This window comes from Fukomys damarensis, unplaced genomic scaffold, assembly GCF_012274545.1.
Source record: "Fukomys damarensis isolate Sample0158 unplaced genomic scaffold, DMR_v1.0_HiC HiC_scaffold_19, whole genome shotgun sequence".
Lineage (NCBI taxonomy): Eukaryota > Metazoa > Chordata > Mammalia > Rodentia > Bathyergidae > Fukomys > Fukomys damarensis.
Window position 1 is genome coordinate 54,702,050 of NW_022900931.1, and position 27,669 is coordinate 54,729,718.

At 46.6% G+C, this 27,669-nt stretch overlaps 3 protein-coding genes across 12 annotated transcripts in view; 1 reads left to right on the forward strand and 2 right to left on the reverse strand.

The window, feature by feature from the left end:
- Positions 1-5,667, reverse strand: part of Cep89 (centrosomal protein 89) — a 44,863-nt gene extending 39,196 nt beyond the window's left edge. For 2 of the 4 annotated variants that reach the window (XM_010640977.3, XM_010640974.3), the window contains exons 1-2: positions 5,428-5,667; positions 4,328-4,434 (exon numbers count right to left, since the gene is read on the reverse strand). In XM_010640977.3, coding sequence (XP_010639279.1) covers positions 4,328-4,434; positions 5,428-5,663 — 343 coding nt within the window. In that variant the 5' untranslated portion in view covers positions 5,664-5,667. The remainder of the gene's footprint in view (positions 1-4,327; positions 4,435-5,427) is intronic. The other 2 variants (XM_019210126.2, XM_010640975.3) reach the window with 1 other exon arrangement.
- Positions 5,668-5,798: 131 nt separating this feature from the next.
- Positions 5,799-9,049, forward strand: Faap24 (FA core complex associated protein 24). Of its 7 annotated transcripts, none has more exons than XM_033765719.1 (6): positions 5,799-5,923; positions 6,102-6,226; positions 6,322-6,461; positions 6,658-6,810; positions 8,344-8,588; positions 8,670-9,049. In XM_033765719.1, the coding sequence occupies exons 1-6, from the start codon at positions 5,814-5,816 to the stop codon at positions 8,725-8,727; spliced, it is 831 nt and encodes a 276-aa protein (XP_033621610.1). In that variant the 5' UTR covers positions 5,799-5,813; the 3' UTR covers positions 8,728-9,049. The 7 variants fall into 7 exon arrangements, with proteins under 7 accessions (XP_033621610.1, XP_033621612.1, XP_033621611.1 ...); XM_033765721.1 differs by having other exon boundaries at positions 8,689-9,049; XM_033765720.1 differs by having other exon boundaries at positions 5,799-5,905.
- Positions 9,050-10,122: 1,073 nt separating this feature from the next.
- Rhpn2 (rhophilin Rho GTPase binding protein 2) overlaps positions 10,123-27,669 on the reverse strand; it is a 53,787-nt gene continuing 36,240 nt past the window's right edge. Inside the window, exons 6-15 of the mRNA XM_010640959.3 lie at positions 27,496-27,620; positions 25,763-25,929; positions 22,512-22,699; positions 21,956-22,112; positions 19,671-19,790; positions 18,050-18,244; positions 16,267-16,343; positions 15,146-15,292; positions 14,635-14,790; positions 10,123-10,958 (exon numbers count right to left, since the gene is read on the reverse strand). Of these exons, the coding sequence (XP_010639261.1) occupies positions 10,698-10,958; positions 14,635-14,790; positions 15,146-15,292; positions 16,267-16,343; positions 18,050-18,244; positions 19,671-19,790; positions 21,956-22,112; positions 22,512-22,699; positions 25,763-25,929; positions 27,496-27,620 (1,593 nt within the window). The 3' untranslated portion in view covers positions 10,123-10,697. The remainder of the gene's footprint in view (positions 10,959-14,634; positions 14,791-15,145; positions 15,293-16,266; positions 16,344-18,049; positions 18,245-19,670; positions 19,791-21,955; positions 22,113-22,511; positions 22,700-25,762; positions 25,930-27,495; positions 27,621-27,669) is intronic.

Sequence of the window (27,669 nt, forward strand, 5' to 3'; positions counted from 1 at the left end):
GATGGAGGAATCTCCTACATCTTTTGGAGTCACAGAAGCGATCACTGTTGACTGATGCTAGTTGAGAGTATAGGAGAAACAGAGAGAGTATAGTTGTGGTAGATTAATTAACGGTCAACTTGTAACACCCAGCTGAACTGAATCAGCCTGCTCTGGGTGTGGAAGATCCACCTGAGGATTACTGCCAATAGCCATACAGAGAGAACTGGAAAAGAAGATCCCAGGCTGTTGATTTTCTAGGAGCTTGCTGTGGGTGGTTTTCACTGGCTGTTCTCATTGTTGGAGGAGCTCGGGACCTTGCTGTTCAGTGGGCATGACTGCTGTTCTCATCAGGGGATCTCTGATCTTCACCGTGAGCATCACTTCCTGGCTCCAGTGCAGATCCCTCAGCCTGGTGGCACAAATCCTTTACCCTGGGGGTATAGATTTTTCTGGCTTCCACCACTGGCCTTTGGGCCTTCTGGGTGCAGATCCTCAATACGGACAAGCATGAAACATTGTCATGGGCTCTAGGCCACTGGCTGAACTTGTGGAGGACACTGCCTTGGACTCCAAGCCTTTACCTGGACTTGTGTGGGACATTGCCATGGGATCCTGGCTCTTGGCTGGATTCTTTGGGCCTCTATTTTGCGTTTAATCTCTTGCATTCCTTTGTATTTCACTTTTGCGGTAATTATAAAATAATCCTATAAACTATGCATCCTGTATTAAATCTATTTCCTTTGTAAACCCTGACTACACAATAGGAAAAGCCATATCCTTAGAGCTTCATATCATTAAATGCCCCCCCCATGTTTGTGGCACTGGGGATGGAACCCAGGGCCTTTGCACTGAGCAACAACACCAGCCCTTTTAATTTTTTTCAGACAGGATCTCACTAAACCACTAAATGTCCTAGGCTAGGCTCAAACTTTCTTTTTAAAAAATTTTTATTTTTATTATTGTATATTTGGAGTACAAAATGATTACATTCATTGTGGGGAGTTGGTACAGGTATATACCACATCCGGATTCTTTTTATGCCCCCCATCTCTTGGTCCTCTTGTTTGCAAAAGATCTCACTATTTCCTATCATCTATCTTTTCTTTTGCTCTTTGATTGATTTCTACTTTGGTTTCTCATATAAAAGAAACCATGGAATATTTAAGCCGTGGGTATGATTTATTTCACTTAACATTATAGTCTCAGGGTTGAATTTTCAGTCCTCCTACCTCAGCCTCCCAGAGTGCTGATCTTATAGGCAAGGCACGCATTATGGCTTGCGTTTAGATGTCCACCCACCCCAGGCCTCATGCAAATGAGATGGGGCTATTTTGGAGGTGGCTGAAACTACAGTGTATGATGCTGGGATTAAGGGCCTGTGATTACTAAACCACTACATGTGAGTGATTAGTTTGGCACCGCCCTAATCCCTGTAGTCTGAAAACTTCTCTTGTTAAACTTCTCTTGTTGCTTTTGCTGCTTCTGCTGTCATTAACTGTTGCCCTCTGCCACCCTACCTTGGAGCCAGCTGATAATGGACTGAAACCTCTTCAAACTGTCAGCCAAAACAGCTTTCTCCCTTTAACTTTGGGTGTCAGGTATTTTTGTCTGAGTGACTAGATAAAGAAGTTTGGTTCTAGAGAAGTGGGGTCGTTGTTGTGACATTACCTGTCCACGTGGCTCAAGAGGCTTTGGAACTGGACTGTGGGAAGAAGAGTTAGGAAAAGTTTGGAGATGCTGACTGAAGAAGAGCTGGAATGCCTTAGGCGGTTCTGTATGGGAGATTCTGGGCAGAGCTCAGAAAACCAGAAATCCAGGAAAGACCAGGCTCAGGAGGTTTCTGCTGGGAAGAAGGACTGCACTGGCTGCTGGACTCCAGATGATGTGTTACGCATTGGCAGAAAGTTTGTCTGCATTTTGTTCATGTCCGGAGACTTGGCCTGAGACTGATATTAAGGGAGGCAGACTAATTAATCTCACAGAAGAAATTTTAAGGCAGGCTAATGTTGAAGCCATGGCATGGCTACTGTTGGGGGCTTTTAGCCAGATCCATGTTGAGAATCAAGAACAAAGAGCCCAAGGCCAGAGACCGCAGCACCACTGAGCTAAATCAAGTGACTGTTTTTTTTGTTTGGTTGGTTGGGTTTTTTTGGTTCCTGGGATTGAACTCGGGTCCTTGTGCTTGCAAGGCAGGCCACTGAACCGCTGAGCTAAATACCCGGCCCTCAAGTGACTATTTAAAGCAAAAGCAATAACCATGCACTGTGGTGCTTCTACAGTTAGAATTTATACATATGTCAACAGTAGCACCAAAGAGGGGATAAAGAAATTAGAAGTTGATTGCTAATTACTTTATATATGAAGTGGAAAACAGGGCATAGTGGTATTCATCTGGAACCCCAGCACTTGGGAGGCTGAGGCAGGTGGTCTGCCACAAATTCAAGACCAGCCCAGACTACACAGTGAGTTCAAGGATAGCCCACACTAGATAGCAAAACCCTACTTTAAGAAAACAAACAAACAAAAATAAATAAAAATACAATCAGTGGAATAATATTAAAGATTAACCGATGGGCCGGGGATTTAGCTCAAGTTCAATCCCCGATAGAAAGAAAGAAAGAAAGAAAGAAAGAAAGAAAGAAAGAAAGAAAGGAAGGAAGAGGGAGGGAGGAAGGAAGGAACGAGGGAAGGAAGGAAGGAAGGAAGGAAGGAGAAAGAAAGAAAGAAAGAAAGAAAGAAAGGAAGGAAGGAAGGAAGGAAGGAAGGAAGGAAAGAAGGAAGGAAGAAAAAAATTAACTGAGATATTATTTTTTGGAAATAAAAAGAATCTAGAAATATGCCCAATTTGCCAAAACCATGTTGATTGAGGTAATAAGGACTATAATCCACAAATATACTTGTGTAAAGCACAGGAGACAATGAGAAGAGATTTTTCTAGCAAGTCCACAGCACCTTGCCATGAAGCGACCTGTTCCATTACTTTTCTGCTGCCCAGTAGATTATAATAGAAATAAGTCCCCCAAACGATGAAAAGGCTGTTCACACCAACGCTGAAGAGCTACAAAGGGCCACCTTCCCATTGCAGGGAGGCAGGTGCTCTACAGCCAGGCCTGTGACTCTGAGCCAATCTCTACTACCTGAGCCTCAGGGGACCCCTCTCACAGCGTTGTCGAGGAGATGGAAGACAGAACCAGACCATACACTTTCAAGAGCACTCAGCACAGAGTAAACACTAAAACATGCTATCCATGCTATCAAGATTGTGCTGAAGGAAAAATCAAACACTGAGATATTTCAGGGTGGCTGTGTGTGTGTGTGTGTGTGTGTGTGTAGTGGTGGTGCTGAGGCATGAAACCGAGGGCTTTGTGCATACTAGGCAAGTGCTCTACCACTGAGCTACACCTTTAGCCCTTCAGAGTGATTTCTTTTTTAATCAGGAGACATACGATATTCTAGTATCAAAGAAGACTACAAAAGTACCATCCTGGGACGAAATTAGTTCTCACTTACTGTTAATAGACAAGTCAGTAGTTTGTGAATTCAAAGTAAGCTATGCCAGGCATGGTGGTGCACACCTATAATCCCAGCACTCTGGGAGGCTGAGTCCAGCCTGGGTCAATTTAGCAACTTAGTGAGACTCTGTCTCAAAAACTAAAAAATAAAAGGGCTGGGGACGTAGCTCAGCGTGAAGGCCCTGGGTTTTAACCCCAGTACAAACCAAAAACAAAAAAACACTAATCTAAAACTCTCCTGTCTTAAATCTTGGAGGGCACAGGCAGAGGTTCCAAGAGTAAGAGTCAGCTTTTTGGTGCATCTGGAGAGCTGAACAATGGGGAATCAAATAGTATATTTTCTGTTGAGGGTGGGAATGAGACAGGGTCTGGCTATGTAATCCACGCTGGCCTTGAACTCACTATGTAGCCCAGGCTGGCCTCAAACTCATGACAATCCTCCTGCCTCAGCCTCCCGAGTGCTGGGATTGCAGAGGTGTATCACTACGCCCACACAGCAGATCTTTTAAAAAGCAGAATTGTGTCTAAAAAGAAAATGCACAATTTTTTGTACACAATTCAAAACTCTCTTAAGGATTATCAAGCTGGGCTTTCATGCTTTCTGTTTTGAAAAATGTGAACAGCCAATTGTGAAATGGAACAGCACTAGACACTGAAAGAGATAGAGTCCAGGGAAGTCCACTGCCCCTCAGAGAAGGCAGAATCAGGGCACTGTGGCAAAAAGTTCAAAGTATAGGATTCTTGTCACCCACTTGTGAGTTTGCACCTTCTAGGATCCAGTGCTTGGCAGCCGAGCACAGGTGGACCTTGGTTCCTGCTCATCTGAGACTCACCTTGGTCTCTCTGGGGATGGGTTGGGGCTTCGGGGAGGAGGTGTACGAGGCACAGCTGGCTTTGGAGCAATGCTGGCTGCAGGGAGGAGGCCATGCACGATGTGTCTCTGCACAAACAAAACCCAGCATAAGTCAGTGGGCTAAGAGAAATCACCTGGCTACTGTCACCACCACTACCTACCCAGAGGTACACAGCCCCTTTCCAGCACATCCAGCAGGGACCACCACCACCACGGTGCCCCTTGGAGGGACCTCCATCTCTCCTTCCTCAGCTCTCCTGAGCATCCCCAGGGTCGCCTTGCAGCCCCCTTCCACTTGTCCCACAGCCCTACCCACAGTGGGACTTCCCATGCCTTCCCCCTGCAGGTAGGAGTGACTTCCGGAGAAACATGCCTCACCCTTATCAACCCTAGATAACCTAGCTCTAGCTCTGAGTACACACTGACCCACATCTGTAGGAGCTTAGGGAAAATTTTAGGTAGCTCATCTCAAAGATGCAGAGTAAGAGCCAGGAATAATGACCCACACCTCTAATCCCAACACTCTGAGAGGCTGAGGCAGGCGAATTGGAAGTTTGAGCTCAGCCTGGGCAACCTAACTCAAAGTATAAAAAAAATTTTTTTTAAAGAGCTGGGAGCTGAGTATGATGGCACACACCTGTAATCCCAGCACTCTGGAAAGCTAAAGCAGGAAGAATGCAAGTCTGAGTACAGCCTGGGCAATTTAGCAATACCCTGTCTCAGAAAGAAAATACTCCCATCCAGACAGAAGTACTGTTCCCCACTCAGGGAACACTGAACTACATTCTCAGCTACGCATTTATACATATTTATTTCTTTAGAGACGGGCACTCGCTAAATTGCCCAAACCGGGCTTTAACTTGGGATCGTCCTTCCTCAGCCTCCCCAGGGATGGAATTACAAGCAGGCACCACCACACCGGGCTAAAATAAAGAGATTCCGAGCTGAAAACCATTTCCTTCTGTGCCGCCGCCTTACTTTAACCCCAGACCAAACCCCAAACGCGCCCCAAAATCTCACCTCCTACCTAACTTGCAGCCCCAGGGGGCCGACGAACAGGACAGGATTGATTGTACTTACGAACTGGCTCCTGCGGGATCTCCGAAATCCCAGGAGCATTCTTGCTGCGGGAAATGGCCAAGCCAAGGGCTGGATTTATGAGTCGCTATCTCCAGAGCCAGGGACCGTTCCCTAAAACTGGTTCTACGCCCACTGGACGAACTCCAGACACTTTCTACCCAAGCAACTTCACAACAACCACGCCCGCCACTGGCTGTGTTTTGTTTTCGACCAATCAAAGCTAAGGTTACTTCCATACCCGTCGCTCTTGGCAACTAGCGTGTCTCATTCAAATCTCCACAATCGCGGAAGCTTGCTGAGCTGTCTGTTCTTTTATTGGTCAAATCAGGTATCAATCCTAGACACCACAGCCTATCCGACACTGTGGGAGGAGGAGGGAGGGCAGGATGAAAAACTGGGCAGGAGCAGTTGATGAGAACCCGGAAGTGGTGCAGGCTCCTGGACTGGACCGAAGAGCCAGGGTGCGGACTCAGCTGGGGTATCAAGGGCCAGGCAGGTGCAAAAAGCAAGGGATGAAGCCACCAGGCTTCCCGGTTCTTAGACTTGGCAAACTAATCAGTCTTTCACTGACCATTCTGTAGCCGGAATCTTGCCAAAGGGGGCCGGCATAGAGGGGAATGTGGGGCCGTGTGCAAAAGAGCCTTTCAACTGCAGTCTTGCATTTGCCTCATTAGATCAAGACCACCGATGGACAAGAACCACGCCCCCGCCGATGGCATGGAGCCGGTGCACGTGCCTTTCGGGCACATTGTAGCCAATGAGAAATGGCGTGGGTCGCAGCTGGCGAGAGAGATTCAAGGTCGGTGGGTTGAGCTGCTTTCCACTGCCAAGCCCTTTTCTCACCATACATTTAACCAAAGTTCACAGAACTCATTTTGTTGTCTGTACTTTAAGGGAAAATTAAACTCGTTTTTGAGGATGGCCTGACAGTAGTAGATTTTTACCTGTCCAGCAGATCTTGCATTCTCTACATCACCGAAGCTGATTTAGTGGCAGGAAATGGCTACAGAAAGAGACTTGTTCGGGTCAGAAATGTAAGTATTGAATTCAAGAAACTGAAAGAGAACATTGATTCGTATCCTCCTAACTCCACCCCCAACCCCTTGAACTAATAATGTCTGTAATCCCATTGGTCATCCCAAGCCAATGATAGAGCCATCAATAATGTGATAGGCTTTCTTAATTTTGAAAGGAAACTCGTTACTAAATGGTTTTTATTTTTGTTTGAAGTCTCATAATCTTCAAGGGATTGTAGTAGTTGAAAAAACGCAGATGAGTGAACAGTACTTCCCAAACATACAGAAGTTTACTGTGCTGGACCTTGGGATGGTGTTGCTTCCAGTGGCCAACCAGGCAGAGGCATCCTGCCTCATTGTCCAATTAGTAAGTATAGATTCCTCCTTCACAATAGCCTGGTCCTCCTGCAGATTCTCAGCTCGCTTTGATGGATCATTTTACTCTAGCTATAGTTGTAACCCATGGTTCCAATCTGTGTCAAAGTTCAGCAGCCAGCTGAGCCTGCCACCCACTTCAGGCATATGTATAACAAAGCAAACAAGTTGAAGATCTAATTTTAGGCTCCCAGGCTAATGTGATAATTCGTTATCCCACACTTAATGCTGGTGAACTTTTTAAAAAAGAGTGACAGCTGGTAGTGCAGCTCGGTGGTAGAGCTCTTATCTAGCATCTATGAAACCTTGGGTTTAATCCTCAGTACTATACACACACACACACACACACACACACACACTCACAAAGTGATACATGCGGTTTACCTCTGACCAACTGAAAATCAGAACATGGGGACAGGGCCTGAGCATCCATTTTTCTTTTTAAATCCCCTCTCTGAAGTGTAGCTTGGAGAACCAAATTGAAAATGCAAGCATCCCTGTGTGGTTCACAGATTTCCCTCCACTGCATCATTGGGTTCCTTATTCCTGACCTCCTGATGCTGTATCAACTGTATCGGATGATGCTACTATCTGCCTTGGTAGAACCACCACTGAGTTAAGTGGTTTTTCCTTTTTTTTTTTTTTTTTTTTTTTTTTTTTTTTTTTTTTTGGTTTTTTTGAGACAGGGTCTCACTATGGTAGTGAGACTGACCTGGAACTCACTGTGTAGCCCAGGCTGGTCTCGAACTCACAGCATTCATCCTGCCGCAGCCTCCCGAGTGCTGGGATTACAGGCATGCACCACCACGCCTGGCTCAGTTTTTCCTTTGATAAGCAAGCTTCCCAAAGGTCATGTATGAAGCTGTTCTCATTTAGATACTGGGTGTGAATGTTTAAATTAAAAATTTTAAAAATATTGCATTAAAAGACACATTGCCAGGCCGGGGATTTAGCTCAGTGGCACCACTCCTGCCTCACAAGCACAAGGTCCTGAGTTCGATCCCCAGTACAAAAAAAAAAAAAAAAAAAAAAAAAAAAGATGCATTGTTGTCAGTCCCTCAAAATACTCCACCTCGCTTCAAAAATACCCATCATTTTTGCCACTTTCTGAAGCATTTCTGGAAGTCCTCTTTCGTGAGTATATTTTCATGGCTGCCTCAGTATACTGAGTTCAAAACTTTTATGACTATTTCTGTCAAATAAAAACATTGTCCACCTTGTCCACCTTATTCATTGGATCTGGCATCGTGTGACTTCTGGCTCTTATGAAAGATTAACATTTTGAATTTATTCAGGACATTGAGGTAGCCACTGTAGCACAACTAAAGATATTCACAAAATAAAGGCAATGGTAGTAATTTTTAAAGATTCACTTATTTTGCTGATGTCTGAAGACATATTCATGGCATTTGAAAACATTTGAACACACAAGTCAAGCCCAATCAAATGGAAAAACTCAATTTTAAGAAAAGTGCTAGTTCTCCAGAGGGCGCTTATGTGCTTTTTCCCTTTATTTCCGGTTCAGGTTCAAGAGCAAACCAAAGAGCCCAGTAAAAACCCTTTTCTCAGGAAGAAACGGGCTGTGCTCTCCGAGCCATTTCTTCTTCGAACTGTGCAGCAGATCCCAGGAGTTGGAAAAGTTAAAGCTCTTCTTCTGCTCCAGAAGTTTCCAAGTATCCAGCAACTGAGTAACGCTTCCATCCAAGAGCTCCAGCAGGTGGTTGGACAGGCAGTAGCTCAGCAAATCCACATCTTCTTCACTCAGTCCAGGTGACTGCTGGCCTCCCAACTATGATGTTTTTCTCTTTTAGACCACAAACTACAAGATCGTTTTCATATTTAAAAAACCAGAAACAATTTCTTTTCGCAGCAACTTGTGAAACACAAGGAGAGGCCTAATGGAGAATGAATTGTACTGCTTTGGGCATTGAAGTTAGTGGCCACAGGTGACACTACCTCATTCTGCCAAGATGAAAAGATCCACGAGGATCTTCCTTTGCTGAGACTCTCATTCTGAGCAAAAATCTAGCTAAGGCAGATTTCTGATTGACTTTGACCTACATCTGCCATGGGAAGATCTTGTAAAGTTCCGGTACTGGATGTGACCATCTAAAGGAAACTAACCTACAATGAAGCACTGTGTACGCTAAGTCCCTTGTTCCTGGTGGCAGTTGCTGCTCTTCAGGCCTGGTCTGCATATGCTGTGCTCTGAGGGCTGCTGCCAATGTAAATAAACAAATGTACAACAGTCCTTTCCTTTGTGCCCTCATCCCTCCCTTCCTGTTTTTTGGAGGGAAGGGATAGTCACACAGTCTGTTTGTAACTACTGGCTGTGTCTTCTGAACAGAGAAATCCTGGGGTTTGAAATTCCTCGTTTAGAGGTCAAAACTTAATGTGCAAAGAAGAAGGTGTTTGTACACCTGTGGCGCAACAATAGGAGGATACACCAGAAAACATCAGAGGGTGCTGCAGACTGCGGGGGAGCCAGGGACTGAGGATCCAAGGGCACAACTGCCCATTCAAAAAATACACACACTAAAAATGCCATATGTTTTTAAAAATACCTAGATAAGTTAAGGTAAGTTAATGTTAATGTTTAAAATTCAAAAACAGGGCCGGGGATTTAGCTCGTGGTTCTTCCACCTGCCTTGCAAACGCAGGGACCTGAGTTCAATCCCCGGTACCAAAAAATAAATAAATAAATAAAATTCAAAAACATCTTTGTGCATTAGGGTGATATTTATTTGAAAGATAGAATTAAAGTGACAAAAGCAAAAAAAAAAAGTCAGATAAATGTGTTTATTTAAATATTTATACAAACATGGTCCTATGAGCAGTGGGTAGATACACTTTCCCAAAGGTGGTTGCCTCCCTTAAGATATTGCACAATATAAAATATTTAAATTCTCATTATTTCTCAAAATTAGATTTCAATGCTATATTTTTAAGCTATATCACTTTTACTATGTCAACCATGAATCCTATTAGACCACGGTGTCATCCAATTTATAGGCAGAGAAATCAAACTAGTAAGAATGCTCATTTTAAAAAGTCAGAGCTTTAAACTTGAATCATTTACATCTTCACCATATAAAATGTAAAGCTATTTTACCCAAGACTCTTAAAATATAGTTATGTACTTTCTACTTCAAACAAAATGAAAATGTTTTGAGTATCAAACAGTATATTATCTACCCTGTAGACAGCATCTCCATCTAACACTGCCACTGTGTTAGCAACTTGTAAATGGTATCAAACTGGAGGAAAACTGCTCCTAAATTTTATTTTTATTTTTTGGTAGTACTTTTTTTTTTTTTTCTTTTTTTGGCATTGCCTCCCCCCCAAAAAAAGAATAATTCAAGACAAAATTGGTACTAGACTTTACTGGGAAATAGCACTCATATTACGTAGAAATAATGGCAACATCTTCTTTTAAGTTAATGAATTCCATGAAGAAGCAGCTCTTTAGAACAGTTTTTAGTAACAAATTTCATTCTATCATTATAGTCCTCTGACCTGCCTTAATTCAAGGGTCATCTGAATTCTGGGTTAAGAAAAGATTATTACCCAAACCTGAAGAGTTAACAAACAGTACTAATGTAGCTAACAATTTAACGCTGAGAGTACTTACAAGTGGTCACTGTAACCATTAAAAACAGCCATAATTCCAACACTACTCTATATAATAGAATAAATAACCTGCAGCAATACTGATACTCCTTAAGTGTTTCCCACAAGCTTAAGAAGTTTCTTGTTACTTTCATAAAAGCACATCAAACACATGTGACAAAATGGGATTTGAAAATATTGAGATACACTGCATTATGGCACAAATGTGAAGGCCCAGCGGACCCCGGAAGTGACGGTTTCTGCTTCCTGTCAGTATACAGAGCTGTCAGAGTGAAGCAGGCTGAACGGAGTGGAGAGCTTCTTCTTGGTGTGAGGCCTCTCCACCCCCACTGTGGGGAGGCACAAGGTGCTGGCTGACTTCCGTTGGTTCTTATTGGTGCCCCAACTCAAAAACGAAAGCTTTTTTGAGATTTTCTTGGTTTTACCAGTTTTATCATCATCATCTATAGCTAAGCAGATCATGGAGTAAGTTTTCTGCATTCCCACAGAGTATGTGGCACACTTATTATGCTGCACAGAGAAAAAGAAGAAAGGAGGTTAGACATCTTCAAGATGCCTAATGAGTGACTATAAAGTTTCAGACACATTCTGCACCTACAGCATACTCTTAATTAAGAGGATATCATTCTAAAACCCAGGTGACGGATGCTTACACAGAATTAGGCTCTTAAAAGCAAGGACAATTTTTAAGGAATATACTCAGTAGTAATGATTTAGGCTTCAGAACAACTAATCATTTTTTTAAGCTTATTGTATTTGAGAAATATATAGCAATGGTCAACAAATGAGTACAGTGCACAGCAGGTCTTCTCACCCTGGCTTCCCGGTGACTCCTCTGAGGTAACCATTGTGTTAGACTTCTGGCGATAACGTACATACAGGAGCATATGTATGTGTGCACAAGGATGTTTCACCATTTGTCTGGGGCAGGGTGTGCGGGGGATTGAACCCAGGGCCTTTGCACTGAGCTCCACACCCAGCTAGCTCTTTTAAAAATATTTTTACTTTGAGGCAAAGTCTCACTGAATTTCCCAGGCTGGGCCTGAACTTGTCATCTTCCACCTCAGCCTCCCACAGTGCTGAGATTACTGGCACGAGCCACCACCACCTGGCTACCTCTTGTCGTAAAAGGCATGTACCACACACATTTTCTACACTTTGCTTTCTTCATTTAGCAGAATTTAAGATTTCAATCCATGCTAATAAGCATAAGTCAATTTCATTCTCTTTAAAAACAATACAAAAATCCAAGAAGATACTGCTATTAACTTTTTCCCTTGTGACTTACCAATTTAATTTAATTAAATGTGCAACTCAGCTTCAATAAACACGTTCACACTGTTACACAACTATCACCATCCATCTACAGAACTTTTTCATTTTCCTCGCCTGAAACTCTGTACACAATAATTATCTTTGAAAAAATTATATAAGCCTCAAGTAGGAAATCTAAGGAAATGGTTTTCTAAATCACTTGTCTCTAAGGCTGGCCTGATATTGAGACAGTGTTGGCCACCCAGTGTTTATTGAACATCTATGTTCCAGGCACTAAACCAGGCCATTTACAAAAACGTACCAAGGTAGGATCTGTGATCATAAAATACAATGAATGTTTACATTTTTTTTAAATGTAGTAAACACCACTATAATTATTTGCCATTAATCCTCCTCAAAATACCTCCCTGTTGCTTCAAACACACTTATCCCCATTGTTCTTGCCAATTTCTGCAGCAACTCTGAGATACCCTCTCCTCCCTCCTCAGGCCACTCACATGTTCTCCTTACATGACATCCCTGTCTTGTACTTAACGGCATCTGTCCCCAGAGATCAAGGCTTCCTGAGGCTGGATTCTACTCCTTTTCTCTCCAACCAGCCCACTAGCCTACTGACTGTACAGATTTGCCCATTCTGGACATTTTCTATCAATGGAATTATAAAACCCATTCATTCACAAGCCCTCTCCAACCTGATTCTTCTTGTCATCATTCCACAAACACTGTCCACTTGTCCTGCTGCCAAATGGAATAGACAGACTCAGTTTCTCTCATTCACCACCTCTTAATTCAAATCAACTGATCACTCCCTGCTGTAAGATTTTCTTCTCTCTCTCTTTTTCCATTACTGGAGATTGAACCCAAGGCCTTCACATTGAGCCACATTCCCAGACCTTTTTTATTTTTTAATTGACACAGGATCTCACTACGTGGCTAAGTTGCCCAGGCTGGGCTGGAACTTGTGATCCCCCAGCCTCAGCCTCCCAGAGTGCTGGGATCACACACATGCGCCACCACACCTAATTTTTTCTTGACTCCAGAAACTCCTTCTAACCTCCCTCAAAGTTCCTGTGCACCTACTTCTCTTCTAACTGGCCTCTAAATGCTCGAGGTGTCTCAGGTTCTGTACACATCCCTCTGGTGAGTTCATCTTGCCTCACAGCTCTAAATATCATCTCTATGTTGATGACTCTGAAATATTTACGTTTAGCTCTGACTTCTCCCTTGAAGACTTGAACACTCAACTGCCTACCTTTCACATCTGCTGACCAACAGCACCTGAAACATCCAAAGCCCAGCTCATTTTCTATCTCCTTTACGTCCCCAGCCCTGGTTCCCCATGTGATGAAAAAGACCCGCTGCCCACACAGTTGCTGAAGCTAGAAACTGGGGCACCCCCTCCCTGCCCTCCATCTCTCGGCCCCACCTCCAAAATACCTCTCAGGTGCACCATCCTCTCTCCCCTCCACTGCCCCATGCCTGACCACTGGACAAATGCCCTGGCTGAGCTCCTGAGCAGACATTCTTCCAAAGAAAATCCTATACCACCTCACTGCCGCCAGAGGGGCCATTGCCTTCCACACCACCCACCCCTCCCACTCCCCCAGCGCGCTCACCCGTGGCACAGTGCTGTCACCAAAAGGCCTTCTCCCTGGGGCTGGCAGGGGAAGCCCATCCTACAGCAGGGCCTCTGCCCGATGCACTCTGCTCACCTCCAGCGCTCATCCTTCTTGTCACTTGGGTCAGCTCCAGCCCAGTGCAGGAGTCTCTCCCCACCCTAGACCTCTGACCACATGTTTTCTTTTCCTCTAGCAGTTATCAAATCACAACCACATATTCGCTTATTTGGTGCCAGCTTCCTGGGGTCAGGGACCTGCTCTGTCTACTTGGAGCTGAAGCTCCAACACCTACCAGTGCCTGGCATCAGTGCTATGATTGGGGTATGGTTTGTTCCCCAAAGGCTCACATGTGGGAGCCTGGTGCTCAATGTGGCACTGTTGGAGTTGAGTCCTTTACCCAGCAGGAAGTCCTTAGGTCATCTGGGGACATCCCCTCACAAGACAGACTTGGGTGGCTCTGGCTTCCTGTTTGGGGATTTGGTTTTTTTTGTTTTGTTTTGTTTTTTTGTTTTTCAGTACTGGAGATTGAACCCAGGACCTTCACACTTGGCTATATCCCCACTCCTTTTTTTTAAATTTTGAGACAGGGTCTCACTAAGTTGCCCAGGCTAGGCTCAAAGTTGTGATCCTCCTGCTTCAGCCTCCCAGAGCGCTGGGACCTCCTACTTCAGGATCTGATCTCTCCCTCCACGTGTGCTCTCACCATTAGGTCCTCACCAAAGAACAAATCAATAGAGCTGCCTGATCTTGGACTTTCAGCCTCCAAAACTGTGAGCTAAGGAAGCTGCTTTTTTCCTAAGTACCCAACCTTAGCTGATTCACTAGAGTAACAAAAGCACTATCACACACACAGCGGACAATCAGTATTTGCTGAATGAATAAATGCTGTTACATTTACACTGTTAGGAGCAGCAATGTTCAGGAGAATCTCAGATGTGATTCCTAGAGCTGGGGAAGAGTTAAAGGGTCTAATTGTGCACATGAATTTGGAGAAGCATCAAATACTTCCAAGGTCTCCCAGGAAACCATGCTGCCTCTGAGGTATGGAGGGGACTTTTGCCTGCTGTCTTAACACCTTCTGTAGAGTCTGAACATTTTTTCTATCATATGTGTTTTTTAATAGAATTTAATCAGAAAAACAAATCCACTGATTATTTTATCTATCGGATTAAACCTTTAAAAAGTTTCCAAATGACCGCTCTGACCCGGTGAGCACACCGCCATGTTTAAGATGAGGCCCTGGGAAAGGCCGCACTCCACACTGCATTCACCACTGCGGCCCCTGCGCTCACCATGGATGACGTGGAATCCAGGAGGCTCACGACCTTCATCTCAACCTCCTCCCCACCGAAGCTCTTCAGCAGCTTCATAACCTCGCTCACCATCAGCCACTTACAATCCACACCTTGAATGGAAATGATATAATCTCCTTCCTTGGTTCCTGCCATCTACAAAAATATTGTTTAAATAAAGGTCAGTGTTTTGTGCACTTAATTCCAAGTCAGTTCCCAGCAGACATGTGCATAAGTTTGTTTCAAGACAGCACAAACAGGGCTGGGGATTTAGCTCAGTGGCACCGCACCTGCCTCACAAGCACAAGGTCCTGAGTTTGATCCCCCGTACCCCAAAAAAAAAAAAAAAAAAAAAAAAAAAAAGACAGGGCAAGCATTTGTTCTTTGTTCTTTGGGCATGGAGCACCCAGAAGGCTCTGGCATCCAAAGTCAGGCCTTTGACATAGGTGAGCCCTGGTAGGTGTCTGAGCTGCTTCTTTGTGTACCCTCAGCTGGAGAGCGATGGGCTTACCGCAGCAGAACAAGAAGGATCCAGAAAGTGGACTTGAACAGGGGTGTTGCCTCGCAAGGTGAACCCCAGGTCGCCTTCCTCCAAGTTGAAATGAATGCTTCGGGGAGGTGTCCACCTCTTGTTAGCCGAAAACAAAGACAGGGGACCCTTTGGAGGAGAGCATCATTAGGATGAGTGTTTGAGGACTGAATGAGACTTTTTTTTGAGACAGGGGTCAGTCACGCTATATTATGTCACACAGTCTGGTCTCAAAGTCATGACAGCTCAAAGGATCCTCCTGCCTCAGTCTCCTGAACAGCCGGACCTGTAGGTGCCCTGTGCCTTGTTCTGAACCAGACCTGTGGAAGCTAAAGAGGAACACTGCCTGCTGTCCTGACCTCCTTTGGCCTTGGTGAGAGGCTAACGATACCATCTGAAGCAACAGGTGCTACCACAGGCATGCAAGAATACTGATTGCCATTTTCTCTAACATATCCAATGTATTTAAAATATTATCTTCTAAAAAGTATCTCAATTAAAATTATCTTAAGTCAGGTGCCATGGTGCAAGTCATCCTGGCACTCAAGAGGTTGAGGCAGGAGGATTTCAAGTTTAAGGGCAGCCAGGGATACACAGTGAGACCTTGACACAAAAACAACAAACGAAACAAAACCAAGTCTTAAATAAAACCTTTAACATAAAACCCCACAAATACCTAAATATAGAGCTTTTAAAATATGCTATGGTCTGAAAGTTTTTGTCTCTCCCAAATTCTGTGTTGAAACCAACGTGATCATTAGGATCGGGCCTCCTGGGAGGTGAACAGGTCACGAAGTGGAGCCCTCAATAGCGGAATTGATGCTCATGTAAGTGGGCTCCGTGGAGCCACTCGTCTCTGCCACCTGAGGACAGAGTAGGAAGGTGCCATCTCCAAGTCACGAAGACCTCACCACACCCTGAATCTGCTGCTGACTTGACCTCGGACCTCTCAACTGGCAGAACTCAGGGACAGAAATTTCTGTTGTGTAAAAGCCATGTGGTTCACAGTATTTCGTTACCAGCCTGGACAGGCTAAGACAATATACTCGGAAAATAGAAAAGCTCTCCTCTTAGGTCATTTATGAAATAGGTGTTCAACATACCAGCTTCTGGAAGAAGTCCGTTACTGTCACTTTGGAGAACTGGGGCAATACCATTTCAGCCTCTTGTTCCGTCTTAGCTAGAAAATGAAAAAAATCAATGCTTCTGTAATGGAATGTGATCCTTTACAATGCAGGTCTTCAGCCTTCTGTCCAAACAGAAGACAAAGCAATGCTCTCTCCTGGCCATGTGTGACTCGCCTTGGTTGGGAGAGTAGCACAGAAGATGGAACCCTGCTCACCCGTGGCTGTGTCATTGTGCCTTCCACTGGGCCACAATAAAGCCCTAACCTGTTTAGGGCCAGGACAGAGAAGTAACAACCAGACACGTTCCTGACCTCCAAGGAGCCTACTGCTCTTCTGGTGGACTTCCGTTGCCACTCTGTGGAGAAATGACCTGTTTCAGATGCAGCTCTCAGTACGCAGCCCTGGCATAATGGGCTTCCTGTTCTCATTATTAATGTGTGACGTGAGCATTTCCCAGTGATCCGTGGCCCGTGTTCTGACATTTCCATAAAATCCCCAAAGGACAGGGCTCAGAGTCGCTTCAGGAGAGCTGAACACAAGGTGATGCCCAGCAGGAGAAGCACCAGGAAAGGGTGCAGAGGCTCAGCACCCCTCCCTCTGCCTTATTGTATCCTTCGTGAGACGCTCGTAATGAACCTGGAAGTGGGTTTCCCTGAGTTCTGTATGTCATTCTAGGAAACTGTCCCCGAGGAGGAGATGGGGGAAGCCTGGTGAAACCACCCAGGGCTTGTGAGTAGCATCAGATGGACAGGGAGTCCTGGAAACGGGGCCCTCAGCCGGGGGGACACGACACTACCTCGGGGTGGACAGTGTGGGTACCGAACTGGGCTAGAGAGCACAGTGTCAGCTGGGGGACTGCTCGCCTGCTGGGTGGAGGCAACCACCCCTCACCTGGTGTCGGGAAGGATCTACCTTGTGAGCGTGCAGCGGGAGAAGTGGAGCCTGAGTAGTTTTTCCTCTGTGTCCTTGGGAGATTTTGACAAAGGGGATCCCAGTCCTTTCCCTCCCTCACTATAAAGCCATTCCCCTAAGGAGGCCCTCACACTCCCACTGTCCCAGCCACGAGTGACCACCACGATCCGAGGGCAGCAGCAACTGCCCAGTTCACTCTGCACTCCTGACCCATGAGGGTGCCCACACCCCAGAGATGCCGACAGATGGTGGTGGTGATGGAATACGAAGAACACAGGGTTAGGAGCAAGCCCAGGAAGGGTACTAGGAGGCTGTCTAGGGAGTGGACAGTAAAAGAGAGAAGAACAGTTTTCTAGAAGGCGGCTACAATGTTCGTGGTGTGGAGCCTCTGAAGGCATCAGAGAGAAAGATGAGTTCCCAGGGTCTTGGGATGACAGAGATGGCTGAGCCCCAAAGGAGTCCTGAGACCTCGTAGAAAGGGCTCCAGAGAAGGCAAACCAGGGAGAGCAGATGGTAGAAAGGGCCAGGATGGGCAGGACCATACTAGAAATGCAGTCAGCCCAGGGGACAGAGAATGTGGGCTCGAGGGACCCACATGGTAGGCACCCCAGGAAGTGTCCAGGGGCAGGAGAGGAGCAGGGGCCGCACAGGCATCATGGGAAGGAAGACCATGCAGAAGCCCCTGGATGCGGGGATATCGGAGAGGGAAAGGCCAGGGAAAGGGAGGTGCCCGGCCGCTCCCTGTGCAGCCCTGCAGGATGAGCAAGCACAGTGTGAACAGCAGGCGCCCAGCCTCCCGCAAGGGTGCATTCCACACACGTGCAGGGTCTCAGGGCTGGCCACTCACAGACAATGCCGGGCGCATCAGCCAAGTTCAGGAGATCGTCGTCCTCCTGGTGCTCAGAGTGCTTGAGCCTCGTGCGCTGGTGTGCGGCCCACAACACCTCCCGAAGCACCTGGATGTCACGCAGCTTCTTGCACAGGCTGGCCTCCCTCACCGACTCCTCATGGTGGGTGATCGCTCTGCGCAGGTGGCACTTTCCTGCAGGAAGAAGACACCACCCATGTGTTTATGGCATGTGACTACAACACAGAGCACCACAGGGCCCGAGGACAGGCCCAAGAAGGTAGACACTGTCCTTTCTAAAGGATCTGCTGGGACGGCCAAGGGCCCTCTGAGATGCGGGCTCACTTGCGTCCATTAAACACTCACTCAACAAACACTCACAGAATGCCCTAAGTACTACAGATAAGTCATGACCAAAAACTTGCCCCCAAGTTCATGGAGTTACACATTACTGGATGAAGACGGATAATTAACAAAGAAATATGTAATGGATCATGTGACAATAAGGTTACAGAGAAAAAAATAAAGCAGAGTAGGAGGGTGTGGTGAGACTGGGAGTAGAAGCTATTCTATGATAGTGGACAAGGAGGAGTTTTTAACTAACTTGTTTGACTATATATTTTTATTTTTTAATTTAGCTTTTTTGTGCTTTGTTCTCTGTTTGACAGGTTAACTCTTGAGCCAGAACCCTGAAGGAAGTGAAAGAGCAGCCATGAAGATATCTGACAGAAGAGCATTTCTGAACTAGGGCACAGCACAGGCATAGGTTCTCAAGGTCACCAGGAACGAGGGGTACGACTGGAGGGAATGAAGTCGGAGAGGACCAGGGGCCAGATCGTGCCTGACCTTACACGTAGGATAAACACTTGCTCACCTCCAACCCCGGGCCCATCAGGGTGTGAGCACTGGACTGAAATGAGGAGCAGAGAGAAGCAGGGAGACCAGCCACGAGCAAGGCAGGCTGCATAATCACTCTGGGCCTGTTTCCTCCGTGGTAAAGTGGGGATCGCCAAAACCTATCTCAGAGGGGAGGGTTGTGTGGGGCGTGTTTGTCAAGTGAACACGGTATGTGCGGCTTTGACCACTGTGGAGAGGTATGCAGTGACTGGATTTAGGATCATGTTTTCTAGGTAGGACGGATGGAGTTTGCTGATTGAATGTAGGGTGAGAAAGACAGACAAGGGTGCAGAGTGAGTCCAAGGATGCTGGCCAAAGCACGGGGGTGGAGCCCCTGTCCCCAAGCGGTAGGGGGGTGGATGCTGGAGGGAGGGAGCCAGGCTGCAGTGGCAAGGGATTCACACTAACACAGGGCATGGGGAAACCCACTGCCACCTTGCCTTGTTCTTGGTTAAGCATAAGAAAACTGACACCGTGTCCCTCTGCACTAGGATGGCAAAGGGCCACCCATGGGCCACCAGTGTTAGCAGCCGGTCAGAGCTCTGCCTCCATGGTGAGGAGCCCGAGTACCTCGGGAGCCCTTTGAGCCAAAGGACCGTGCCTCATCATCAATACAGAGTGGACACAATGTCACAGGACGCCCTGCTCCCCCGAGGGCTCCCCCGGGAACCAGTCCTGCTGGGCAGCAAGCAGGGACAGTTCCAGGTGCAGGGCAGAGACAGACCTAGCTGCCGGCGCTGCTGATCATTCTTCAGCGTGGCCAGGGGTGTCAGCCCCTCCGGCATGTGGTCGTAGAGCTGGGACAGGCACTGCTCCTGGTGGTCCTCATCGGCACCTCGATTCACTGCAACCAGAGCCACAGTCAGATCCCTGGAGGTGGTGCCGCCTCACCAGGCTTCTTCCTTCTGTGGTTGTACCATGCGCCTGGGGTACCAGACTCAGCCCAGGCAATCCAGCCCCAGTCTTTGCTCGCTGGGGCCAGCCACATGCCAGGGGCTCATGATTTGGCCCTGAGCCTCCTCCAAGTCACCCACCGCTGGGCCCTCCTAGCGCAGCCCTAAGCCTCTGCTGCCAGCCCTGCACAACTCCGGTGGCCTCCATGCCTAGGATGAGGCCTCACCTCTGCTTCACCCCACTTCCTGGAGCGCATCCTCTGAAGACGCCACCAGCCTCAACCCTGGGCCTCCTCTCCTGTGCTCAGGCGCTGCCACATTCCACATTCAGCTAGAAAAGCCTGGTGGCACATGCTTGACATTGCAGCCCTCTAGGAGGCTGAAGCAGGGGGTCTGCAAGTTCAAGCCCAGCCTAGGGAACTTAGTTAGTAAGACCCTGACTCAAAACATAAATAAATAAACAAATAAGCAAGTGAGTGAGTAAACGAACGGCTGGGGATGTAGCTCAGTGTGTAAGTCTTAAGTCTAATCCACAGTATCACAAAAGAAGAAGAAGAAAGAAAAAGCCAAACTCCTACGTTGCTGCCTCTGAAAAGCCATCCAGGTCTTCACGAACTGCTGCCTCATTTGTCTTGACAGCACTTACTGGGACACTGCTTTTCCATTAGTTCACCCCTAGAGGACCACACAACACTAGTACCAGCAGCTAACACCTCGAGCCTGCAACCCACAAGGCACGGTTTAGCTTTGCATACAGGTCCTCAGTTTCCACAAAAGCCCTGGGGTGGGTTTGCTTCCTATCTCCATTGTACAGGTGAGACAACTGGCACAGAGCAGCTAAGCAACCTGAATGAGATCACAGAGCCGCACAGTGGCAGAGCTGAGCTGCAGCCCTAAACAGCTGGCTATTTCTCTGGGGGCTGCCTTGATTAGCACTAATTACTACATCAAAAATCCCTCCTGAAGGGCTGAGGAAACAGTTCACTGGTATAGTATCTGCCTAGCATGCATGAGGCCCTGGATTCAAGCCCTGCCATAAAACTACACCAAACTAAATCAGAGTTTCTTGTTATACAGCATACGTATATTTTTTACAATTAAAATAAATAATAAAGTGGAAAAAATCTCACCTGACCACTTGATTAGAGCCAGCCCTTAGACTGAGGAAACTGAGGTACTTGCCTCAGAATCAATAATTAAAAGGGTAATGTGAATTCAATAAGTAAGATACGTAATATTTCAATGCAATTTTTTTTTTGGTACTGGTGATCCAACTCGGGTCCTTGCACTTGTGAGGCAGGCAGTGGAACCACTGACCTAAATCCCTGGCCCTCAATGCAACTTTTTCAATATCAAAATTAATGCCAAAAAATCCATGGTGAATTTCTCTTTTGCCTGAGGCTCTAACAGCTCAGCACAGATCTGTTTATGGTGATCCCTGCATTTATTTAAAAATTTAATCACAGATTTTTCCCCTTAATTTTATTCAAAATACAACCTTAACAGCCGGGCGTGATGGCGCATGCCTGTAATCCCAGCACTCAGGAGGCTGAGGCAGGAGGATCCCTGTGAGTTCGAGACCAGCCTGAGCTACATAATGAGTTCCGGGTCAGTCTCAACTACATAGTGAGACCCTGTCTCAAAAAACAAACAAACAAAGAAACAAAAATACAACCTTAGGGTTGGTGATGCAGCTCAGGGGTAGAGCACTTGTCTAGCATGGTCCAAGCCCTAAGGTACATCCCAGCACTGCTAAAAATAATAATAATAAAAAGGTCAACTACCACTTTAAAATGTTGCTTATCTTTTTTTTTTTTTTTTTTTAACGTTGCTTATCATGAGTACTGAGTTTCTGTTAGCCTTTAGAGTCTAGATTCCAGGTGAAAATTCATTTGCTGGATCCCAGACAGAACTAAACCGCTCCTTCTCCCTCCCACAGGAGCCTCTAACCCTCACTCTGTCAGGCTCAGGTGACTGCTGCCCGTCAACATGTCTTTCCCACTCTCTGCCTTCAGGCTGTGAGCACCTCCAGGGTAGGAAGGCAGCGCCCACCCACCTCAGAATCCCCACCATGCTGACCACCGCCCCACCACTACCCCCAAGCTCCAAGCCTCACACTGGTGGTCGATGAGGAAGATGGAGGTGAAGTAGTGAGCCAGGGCCGAGTAGTGGTGGGCCTTCACGCAGGCCAGGCTGGCCCAGGAGTAGGGGATGTTCTCCTTCACCGGCGCCTGACTCATGGCCACATGCAGCTGCTGGTAGACCTCTCCCACCTGAAACAGAAGGGGCCGTGGGAAGAGTGAGCCCAGTACAGGGGCTGCAAAAAAAAAAGAGCCCCTTCTTCCAGGCAGCAGCACCCCCTGCCAGAGGCCCCTCTGGAATCTGGGCACCACGCCAAGCGACTCCGCCTGCTGCCAGAGTCAGAGTTAACTGGGCAATCAGGCACCTGTCATTAGGCTGGTTTTTAGGCTAAGCTGCAGATGGAATCAACGATCCATATCTGAAGCACAGATGCTTGCCAAGAAGATGCGAGCCAGCAGCCTCGGGTAGGGTGGGCACATCGCCCAGGTGACAGGCAAGCTGCCACCATGGGAACCCCTCACTGCCCCCAGGATACCTACACCCTCATATCCCGCCCACCCCTAAAAGTCACAGCAACTAGGAAGCTTTACCTTGGCAGCCTCCTGCGCCACCTTCACTAGCGTGAGGAACTCGTTCCGGATCCCGGAGAGGCTGATTTTCTCAAACACACTTTCTTGGGCCTGAGCGAGCATCATTCTGACCAGCACACTGAGCATGGCGGGGCTCATGTCGTAACTCGGAGTATGAGTGAACGTCTCTTTCAGGTAGTTTAAAACCCCTGCAATTACAAGTTTTTTGTTCATAAATTGAGGATCATATGTATTTCACCATGATGCTATGGGCGGGGGGCTGTAGCTCAGTTGTAGAGCCCTTGCCTAGCATGCGTGAGGCCCTAGGCTTGAGCTCCAGCACTGCAAAACAAAACACACACATACACACGTATGTTATGATATCTGAGAGCATCTTTAAAAATGTAATTCTGAAATAGCATATTACCCAGCAATTCATCTCTGACATATATACCCAAAGAACTGAAAGCAGGGACATAACCGGAACACGTACATTCATGTTAATACTCACAGCACTAGTCACAAGAGCAAAAGGTAAAAACAACCAAATGCCCATCGCCGGATGAGTACGTAAGCATGCTAACGACACATGCAATCTTGTGGCCTTAAAAAGGAGTAAGGGACTAGAGGTGTGGTGCAGTCATCAGCACACACATGGCCCTGGGTTTCATCCCCAGCACCACAAAAAGAAGAAAACATTATTAAAAAAGGAATGGAATTTTGACACATGCCACAAGAGTGGAGATATTATTGTTACAAAAGGACAAATACTATATGATTCTATGTATTGAAGTACCTGGAAGAGTCAAATTCATAGAGACAGAGAGCAGAAGAGAGGTTACCAGGAGCTGGGGGAAGAAGAGAGGAAGTGGTTGTTTAACAGGTACAGTGTTTGGGTGTGGTGGTGTCACTAAATCGTACAGTTAAAAACGGTTAAAACTGCTGGGCATGGGGCACACACCTGTAATCCCAGCACGTTAGGACGGTGAGACAGGAAGACTACAAGTTCAAGCCTTGCCTGGACCACGTAGCAAGACTGTCTCAAAATTTTTTAAAAATTAAGAAGGGCTGATGATACTGCTCAGTGCAAAGGCCCTGGGTGCAATCCCCAGCACTACACACAAAAAATAAGTACATAAATAAATATTATCTTACATATATTTCACAACAATAAAATAATGTTTAAAATGATGAAATTCTATAATATATATTTAAAATGTGAATTTTACTCAAAAACATTTACATCTACAGCAACCAAGGACCGCAGCTGGCTCCTCTCTGCTCCCGTCTCCCCTGGGACAGATGTGAGAAATCTCATCAGTGACCAGGCATGAGACAGAGGTGAAAGCCAAAAGCAGGTTGGAATGAGTGAGGGAGGCCGGGGACACAGTCACCCAGGAAACCTGGGTCACTCAGATGCTGCTTTCCCCCACCCCTCAGGGAAGAACAGCACAATCCATTCCCATGGATGAGTTCATGCTGCAGCCCCCAGATGAGTTTCCCATACTTTAGAAAATTAACTGTGTGGAGCACTGACTGACAGTCAAGCTACACCTAGAACAGGCTCTGCCCCGTGAACCCCAACCAACCAGTTCCTCTGGTTTTGCTACCCCCACAGAAAGATGGCACTTGCTTCTGGCTGGCTGCTCCCCTCTAGGCGTCCCCACATTCCCCGCTGCTCTCCATCTTCCTTCTGTCTACCTCTGACATTCTGTAGCTAGATCTCAAAGTATACCCACAGAAAGAGTCTGCAGAAAGAAAGATAAGTCCAGAAGTCTTCCAGTAGAAGAAATGGGATGCCCCAGCATTTGGGAAGCTGAGGGAGGAGGAGCTCTAGTTCAAAGTCAGTCTAGGATATAAGCCAGACTTTGTCTCAAAAAACCGAAGAAAGAAAAAAGCAATGGCATCTAAATGGGATCTTAGCATATCATTTCATCCAAGGGATCAATCATTTTAACGCAAGAAATTCCACAATGACAAAGCATAGGCTTGCAAAACAACATGAGTACCAGATAGGTTCTTTCTTAGGAGAAAAGAAGGGAAGTCACTACACTGCAGAGCAGAATGGGGAGGATCAGTGCAGAGGCCGGAAGGCTGTGGAGCCAGCTTCAGCGTCACCACTCACCACACTGACTCCGCCCTAGACACAAGCCCTGCTAGAAGGGAGCAGCGCAGACCCCTCAGTCACACCCACGGCATGCCAGGCTCTCCCTGCACCAGGTCCGCACCCCACTCTGTGGGCTGGCACTAAGCTGGCTTTCTTCACCTTGCATCTGGTTCACTGTCAACACTTTTAGGGATGACTGGCTGGGAAAAGAGGTTAAAATGGGAAAGACATTTAGAAACCCCAGAAGAGGCTCACAGAACCCTGAGGTGTCCCTACATATCACCAGGCTGGGAACAGGGGACTTGAATGAGTATCAAATAAAGGCACAAAGAGGAACACAGTAGTCCCCTTTATCTGAGGTTTCGCTTTCCTTGGTTTCAGTTAACCTTGGTCCAAAAATACTAAATGAAGCCAGGGGTGGTGGCGCACACTTGTAATTCCAGCACTCTGGGAGGCTGCAGCAGGAGGACTGAAGTTTGAGCCCAGCCTGGGCAACTTAGTGAGACCCTGTCTCAAAATACAAAAGGTCTGGCAATGCTCATTAAAAAGTCCCTCAGTTCAATCCCCAGGGAGAAAAGAAGGAAGGAGGGAGGGAGGGGAAAGAAAGAAGTGTATTTTTATAACTGTTCTATTTTATCATTAGTTATTGTTGTTAATTTCTTACTGTGTCTAATCTATAAATAAGACTTTATATTAGGAATGCTCACATATGGAAAAACATAATACACACACACACACACACACACACACACACACACACAGAGTCCAGTACTGTCCCCAGTTTTAGGCATCCACTGGGGGTCTCGGAACCTGTCCCCAGGGATAAGGGGGACTATAAAATCATTGATAAGATAAACTAAAAGTCACATTTCCACAGTTTTGGAGAAGTTATTCCATGCCTCGTAAAGTGGTGAAAGGAGCAGCTCTTCCTGGCATCTTGGGAGCCATTCATTTGATTAACTGTCAACCACAGGCTTCACTGTGTGTGTGAGCCACACCAGACCAAACCCTCATAGCTTGAACCATCAATCAAGTCAGCTGACGGGAAGTTACACCAGTGCTGGAAATGGACCTGGCCCTTTCCAGCTTTCAAGGCCAAGTGTGGGTCTGTGACCCTCTGCTGGCAGAGGCCAGGCTGCATCTAGCAGCCCCAGCAGGGACTCACCTGCAGCCCTCTGGAAGGCGTCCACGGCACTCTCCAGCCCAGCTTGGGTCTGCCGATTGCACCGGGTCCCAATCTGGGTATAGAGAGCTCCGATGTTGAACAGGATGCTGGCCTTCTCCAGCAGCAAGTTCTGTTGGCTGACCGGAACCCCGGTGAGGGAGTCATACCTATTCAAAAGAAATGTGTTCTGAGAATACAGGTTATTCTGCTACTTAATGCTAATTTGGGTGGACATGGGCAAAATTTATTTTTTATTTTTATTTTTTGAGAGAGGGACTTGCTATCTAACTAAGGCTTCAAACTCACAGCAATCCTCCTGCCTCAGTCTCCCAAGTGCTGGGATTACAGGCGTGCACCACCATGCCCAACTCAAAATTTATTTCTTAAATCCAAAATATGCATGCAATGAGACTTTTGTTGCCAAGCAAGATCAGGTCTAATCAGTCTGATTAAAGACAGTTACACACAGAAATAAGGCCTCTCAGCTGGGTATTCTGGTGCACACCTGTAATCCCAGCACTCTGGGAGGCTGAGTCAAGAAGATCTTAAATTTCATCACAGCATGGACAACTGTGACACTTTAATAAGAACCTAACTCAAAATTAAAAATTTTAAAAAGGGGACCAAGGATTTAGCTCAGTGGTTCTATCACCTGCCTCACAAGCGCAAGGACCTGAGTTCCATCCCCGGTACAAAAAAAGAAAAAAAAAGGAAAAGTGAAAAAGGGGTGGGGGGATATAGTTTGGTGCAAAGGCCCTAAGTTCAATCCTTCATCTTGGAAAAAAAAAAAAAGACCTCTTAACCAAGATGTCCCTCAGCAGGTGAATGGAGAAACAAACTATGGTACATCCAGATGATGGAATATAAGTCAGCACTAAAAAGAAATGATCTGGCAAACCATGAAAAGGCTTGGAGAAAGCAAATGTTAACACTGAGTGAAAAAAGACTGTCAACTGTCTGACTCCCACCACGTAATGTTCTAAAAAAGGCAATGCTATGGAGACAGTGAAAAGATCAGTGGTTGCTGGGAGTTGAAGAGGAGAGGACAAAGAGGATAGGAAGGGCAGTGAAACCCTTCTGCATGTACTGCAACAGGGGAGGCGGGTCCTTTCGCATTCATCAATACCCAGAGAGTATGTGACACCCAGAGGAAACCTAGCATAAACTGTGGTCTCTGGGTGATCAAGGTGTGTCAGGGTGTGTTCCCTGTGACAAGCAAAGCTTGGTGGTGGCAATGTTAACACAGGGGGTCCCTGAGCATAGACGGGGAGAGCGGGGGTTGGAAACTCTCCACGCCTTTTGTTCATTTGGCTATGAACCAATACTGCTTTTAAAAAAGAATGCTTATTTTTTCACTTCAGTTTTTAAAGTCTATGTTTGCTGTACCTTTTCCACTGGCACAAAACCCAATTCCCACTCATATCCTACAGCCCTGTCCCATCTAGGGGGGAATCTTGCTGCCCACTGGCTCAACTTCAGCACTCCAGTACTTCCCCAAAGTCATAATGAGTCTCCCCACAAAAACACCTTCTTCTCCGTGGCCCCCTTTCTCTAAGATGCAAGCAGCCAGTCTAGCTGAGCCTTATTTACGGCTTCCACCATAATATCCATCTGTTGACACACCCCACGCCAGGGAGACTGCTGTATAAACACCAGAGGCAGAAAGAGGGGACTGCTGCACAGGAGAAGGAACTGTGACAGGGAAAGCACCTGTGCAGACCTCATGCACCTACCAGGTAAACAAGAGCCCCATCTGGCAGGTGGGTGGGAAGAATCGGCTCTCTACAAACCCCAGCTGGGTGAAGTAGCCCATCAGCAGCTCAACCCCGGCCTCATCCCGGCTGGGTGTCCGACAAGCCTGGAGGGAAGGATGGACAAAAGAGTGAGCAGGTGAGGACGCAGGAGCT

Excerpts from the sequence above, each read along its gene's own strand:
- Faap24 (XM_033765719.1), top strand. The coding sequence starts at position 5,814 with ATGAAAAACTGGGCAGGAGCAGTTGATGAGAACCCGGAAGTGGTGCAG. Across the intron at positions 5,924-6,101 it reads GGGTATCAAGGGCCAGGCAG|ATCAAGACCACCGATGGACA; the intron begins GTGCAAAAAGCA and ends TTGCCTCATTAG. Across the intron at positions 6,462-6,657 it reads GACTTGTTCGGGTCAGAAAT|TCTCATAATCTTCAAGGGAT; the intron begins GTAAGTATTGAA and ends TTTTGTTTGAAG.